Below are 5,754 nucleotides of genomic sequence, written 5' to 3'. Positions count from 1 at the left end.
TTCTGAAGACTATACGGGATTATTTAAGTTAAACGATACCCCCAATATATGTTTTCATTGAGTATATCTTAGTATTAAAGATAGGAAAATATATCAGATTAGATTTCAAGAGATAGCAGACCAAAGCAAAAAAAGAAATACTAGTATACATTGTAATAATCAGAAATCTGTAATCTATAGCATCAAAGAAAATGTAGCCGAAAGGAAGTCTATTCTAATATCATATTAAAGACCTGTGTATTATAAAGTTGTGCTTTTTTCTCTTTATTTAATCGAATCACAAACAACACCATGTCTACATAATCGATACATAAAAGATATTTAGTTACTTATATTAGCCAAAAATGTGTATTGAAGGACAGATACTACAAAGAAAATTCAATGTTAGAATTCAATAGTATAATATATAGCTCATTAAAATTATACTAGATGTGAGATGACTATCCACTTGTTTTTAAAATCCATAATTCACCCCAAGATGAATTTGCTGAACTAAAGGGTATTTGAATATTTGGTAGCTCGAAAAAGAACACTCGGCTGAGCAGAGCAACATTTATAATAAGATAAAACAAAATCTTTTTTATACCTACAGTACAAAGCAAAGAGGATTTACGTTCAATGTTTTTTTAAACAAATGTTAACAGAAATAATACTAGTATAATTCTATTGTTTAAGTTACTCATATTCGATGTACATGTACTAGCCATAAATAGGGTCAGTCTTTTACTTATCCAAAGCAATCTTTTTTCTGGAATCTTCAAGCGTTATCAGCGTCCGGTTGTGATGTCTTCGGCATTTCGGACACTTCCGATTTGTCCGGAGCGACAGCGTTCTTTTTGTGTCGTGACTGCGAGATCCACGTCATGTCCTCTGTGTTGACTTTCATTCCAAGCAGTTTCTTTAAGGTTGTACGAAAACGAGTCGCTGACGACGAAGAAACATACAAGAAGAAATTGATAGCGAAGTTGAACTGATAGAAGAAAAAGAAAAACGCCCTTGTCCATTTTAGTTTCATTTTGGTAGTCATGAAGTCAATGTATCCTGGATCGCCAGGCTCGACTTTTGCCGAACCATTAAAGATCAATTCCGTTGTTTGAATCAAGCCTAAGGGCAGAATGAGTACAACATATGCTGAGGAGACAGCTAATAACAGTTTCGTAGCTTTTTCATCAGATTTTGACATAGCATTGGCATTTTTTGTCATCTCTTTTCGTTTCTTTTGATTCTTTTTGATTTCAACGATGATCATGGTGTTGAAGCTAACGATGATGATTGTGGGTAACCAAGTATTGAATGCAACATAAAAGTAGATGATTTCCCGAAATATCGACCGACGAGTTTTGCAGGCCTTGTAACCAAAAACTGAATCGCCCTCAAACCCAGAGACAGCAATTTTATGTAGAGAGAAGATAAAGACGCACAGAGAGACACCAATGATTGTGTAGAGTGCTCTTCTTGGAGTCAGATTCTTCGCTTTAAGTGGGAATTTCACCATGATGAAGCGTTCAACGGTAAAAGCAACGATCAACCATACTGAAAGTAGATTGAATAATTCAACGACCACGCCGTGAAATGTGCAGAGTCCTTCCGACCTCTGAAAATTCTTATTCACGGTATCAGGATTCTGGCCTCGAGAAACGCCGATAACGAAATTAAAAGTCAAAGAAAGGCAATCATAAACAGCCAAGACTGAGAGATACATATTGGTGGTTGATTTTCGCATGTGTTTTCGGGTTAGTACGATAAAAGAAATGCTATTAAAAAGCAAACCGAAAGCGATAATAAAAGAAGTGCCATATGATAGTAATCCTCTTACAAGTTCAACAAACGGCAGAAGGTCTACCCAAAAAACGCGTAATGCGCATGGCCATTTTAACTCGTCGTCTGTTGTGATGTTCTTTCCCGCCAGTTCTTCTATTTGATTGTAACCTACTGGGCACGAACTCATGACTGACTACAAAAGATAAAAGTGTTGCTTATTAAAAATCGCCTTATAAATCGTAATGCAGATTAACTAATATTGCTTGCTTTCAGTTGTGTTAGAAAGGTGATTCGTAAGCTTCTGCAAGAGATGATAGATTAATTTCTTACTATCGCTTGCTACCTATTTCCACTGGCCTTTTCCTGCAGATTTAAAATCAAATAAAATCAAATAAAACCCTGCGTTATTAAAGAAGTCGAATTGTAGAGTTATTTGGTGAAAAAGAACAGTGTCTTGCACGTTTTTGACAGTGTCTAGAAAGCATGTTGCTGGGGGTTTTTTTGTACTTTTTTTTATGAAGGTAAATTAAGCTCGACTGCCAGCAGTATATATATTGCGTACCATGATTTGTGGGTTCTAGGACCTCCCTTTGCAGCAGCTGAAGAAATCATTCTTACCACAATAAATATTGCACATGAATTTTAATGTGAAGATTCACTAAACGTCTTGTATATTTAGTTCCACTTTCTGATGTATAACTGTTTACATGATGAAGGTACTATTATTTTTATGCCCCCGTATCGAAGATTCGGGGGTGTATAGTTTTTGCCCTGTCCGTCCGTCCGTCTGTCTGTACTTTAACCTTGCCCATAACTTTTGATTGGTTGGAGCTATGACTTTCGTTTGTTTGTTTGTTTGTATGTTGTTTAACGTCCCTCTCGAGAATTGTTCACTCATATGGAGACGCCACCACTTGCCGGTGGAGAGCTGCAAATTTTGTCCTATACTCGGCACTTACGGCCATTGAGCAGTGAGGGATCTTTTTCGAGTCAGCACCTACTGCGACATGGAACCTCGGTTTATACGGTCTCATCCGAAGGACCGGTCTCCACGTCCCACAGTGGGATTCGAACCCGCGACATAAGGATTAACTCCTTACTCCGCGACTCTAGAGTAGACGCTTTAATCACTGCGCCACGCGGGCGACCTATGACTTTCGTGTTTCACATATGTTTTCCTTGTGAGAAAATCTTTCTTTGGGTACCATCATATTTGACCTTGACCTTGGAGTTTGACCAACTTTTGCAAAAATTTATGAGACTTTAACCTTGGCCATAACTTCTGAACAGTTGGTGATTGGGCTTTCAAACTTCACATGTGTATTCCTTGTGACAAGATCTTCCTTCAGATACCATCAATTTTGACCCTTTTACCTTGGAGTTTGACCTACTTTTGAAAACTTTAACCTTGGCCATAACTTTTGAACGGTTAGTGCTAGGGCTTTCATACTTCATGTATGTAATTATTGTGACAAGACCTTCTTTTGGATACCAGCCACTTTGACCTTGGAGTATGACCTACTTTTGAAAAATTTTAACCTTGGCTATTACCGTAAATCTGGAAATTTTTACGTCGATTTATTTTTGCGAATCTGGGTCAAAAAGCTGTTGATTAATATTTTGCGAATTGTCATTGGCGCTAAAATTAAAAAGCGCTCAACACTTTCATAACAGTTTAAAAGTTACGCATGTACAAACAATATGTATGTACATACAAAAATTACGCGTGTACATACTATATTAAACGATGCCAACGCTCATTAATCAGATAAAAAATATTAGAAGAGATAAAACATATAAACTTTTTAAAGTTTTGTAACATTTTATTTAATCACGCATGTATATTCTCCTTGCATGCTTTATCATTGGTAATTACCTTGTAGCACAAACAGGTTTCTTAAAATGATCACTGCTTATGAACACCTTCCTGTTCACCAGGTCAATATTAGACTGTCAGCAAAATTTTTGTTTACATTTTTAGTTGTTGATTTAGTTTTAAGAAAAATATTTTTGCGAAAGCAATGCACGCGCAAATTTGCTAAAAATTTATCTACAGTAAAAATTTCCAGATTTACGGTACTTTTGAATGGTTGTTGCTAGGGCTTTCATACTTCACATATTAAATCCTTGTGATAAGGCTTTCCTTTGCATAGAAACAACTTTGACCTTGGAGTTTAACCTTCTTTTGAAAAACTTTAACCTTGGCCATAACTTTTAAACATTTGGTGCTAGGGTTTGTACTTCACATATGCATTCCTTGTGACAAGACTTTCCTTTGGATACCAACAATTTTAGCATTGACCTTACCCTTGGAGTTTGACATACTTTTTAAAAACTAATACCTTCTCCATAACATGTGAAAGTTTTGTTCTAGGGCTTTTACATTTCACGAACATGTGTATCACTTGTGACAAGACCTTGCCTTGGGGCCCCATTTGACCTTGACCTTGACGTTTTACTTACTTTTAAAAAACTTTAACCTTCGCCATAACTTTTGAACAGTTGGTGCTAGGGCTTTCAAATTTCACAGGTATATTCCTCGAGGAAACACCTTTCTTTGGGTACCAACATTTTTGATCTCTTGACCTGGAGTTTGACTTGCATTTGATAAAATTTAACCTTGGCCATAAGCTGCCATACGGGGGCATCATTGTTTCACAAACACATTTTGTTTTCATTATGAATTAACTATCTATGCAGGAAACACTAACAAGTACACCATTATTATTGTTGTTTAAAAAGAACTGCAGTTGCTATTTTCAGAAGTAATCATTCTTAGTTTTAGTCTGTAGATATATTATAATTTTGAATGTTTAAAGAAAAGTAGGAAAACACACATAAATTTTGTCCCAAACTATACGCAGAAAGCAGCGCAACATCATTTAACCCCCTCCCCTCTTCCCCTCTAGTCAACAGTCTTTACGGAGAATGTGATATATTTACTATCTATATTTTTCTCTAAATATTTTGTTTCATCGGGAGCCGCGAGGCAGATAGGGTTATATCTACACTTACTTAACCTGCATCTGAGCATCAATTCTGCATGTGATATTTATATAAAGGAAGACAATGAAAAAGATGAAGATAATGAACAGTGATTAATCTTGTTAATCCTGTAAACCAATGAAAAATGTGAATAAGTAAACGATACAGTCTTAGAGTTACGTGTATACCACACTATCTAAGTGAAAAGTCAGAAACTTTCATAATTAAATTTCCCTTTCAATTACATGTAGATGAAGAAAAAAACGTCATTAATAAAAAGGAAATCCTACATTATACATGCAATTAGTAAAATTATAAGACGTATTTTACTATTTTTGCGCTCAAAAATAATAGTGCTCTCTACTATTCTCTACTTCAGACTTGTTTCATTTTTATGTCCAATTAAACGACTACTTGCAAGAAGTATTTTAAGGATATGCCAAATAAATTCATAATTAAACATATTTGCGATTTAAGGAAAACAGTTAGCTGAGTTTACATTTTAACTTGGAGAGCAGCAAAATTTAGGTGGAAATATGGTCTTATCTTAGTAGTATCCTTTTTTACATTCTACATGTGAAAGAAGTGGGTTGATTAGTTGATTGTATGTTGTTTAATGTCCCATTCGAGAATTTTTCACTCAGGTAGAGATGCTCGTGAATGGCTTCAAATAGACCTATATTCGGCACTCAGAACCATTGAGCAGTGAGGGTTCTTTATCGTGCTTATGCGTATCGTGAACGGGATTTTATGCGGGGCGCTTGGCGAAGGAACAGTCACTACCAATGTGTCTTAAATTTGACCCGGCGTGGCGAAAGAGAATCGAACCCGGGCCTCCCGATCAGAAACGATCAATGCTGCTAGAAGGGTCAACCAGTTGTTAAAAAGGAGTTAGAAAGTTGAAAGAAAATTTCTGAGATATAAATGTCATCTTGGATTTTTTTTTTTTTTACCGAAGATGATTGCTGACAGACAGCGAGTTGGTGCGTCTCACCCCATGATCGTAGA

General features: G+C 36.0%; 1 protein-coding gene across 1 annotated transcript; it reads right to left on the bottom strand.

Annotated features, from left to right (window-relative positions):
• Nucleotides 1–674: 674 nt before the first annotated feature.
• LOC133190945 (neuromedin-U receptor 1-like) lies at nucleotides 675–1,948 on the bottom strand. The gene has a single exon (XM_061326626.1). It carries the CDS (start codon nucleotides 1,946–1,948, stop codon nucleotides 758–760), a length of 1,191 nt encoding a protein of 396 aa, XP_061182610.1. The 3' UTR covers nucleotides 675–757.
• Between the last annotated feature and the right edge of the window lie 3,806 nt (nucleotides 1,949–5,754).

Source organism: Saccostrea echinata, unplaced genomic scaffold (genome assembly GCF_033153115.1).
Source record: "Saccostrea echinata isolate AGI-Se365-2 ecotype Australia unplaced genomic scaffold, CSIRO_AGI_Sech_v1 ptg000022l, whole genome shotgun sequence".
In the NCBI taxonomy this organism is placed as follows: Eukaryota; Metazoa; Mollusca; class Bivalvia; order Ostreida; family Ostreidae; genus Saccostrea; species Saccostrea echinata.
Note: the sequence above shows the minus strand (reverse complement) of the source record. Positions and strands in the feature narration are given on the sequence as shown.

Coding starts and splice junctions, on each gene's coding strand:
- LOC133190945 (XM_061326626.1), bottom strand. CDS start 1,948: ATGAGTTCGTGCCCAGTAGGTTACAATCAAATAGAAGAACTGGCGGGA.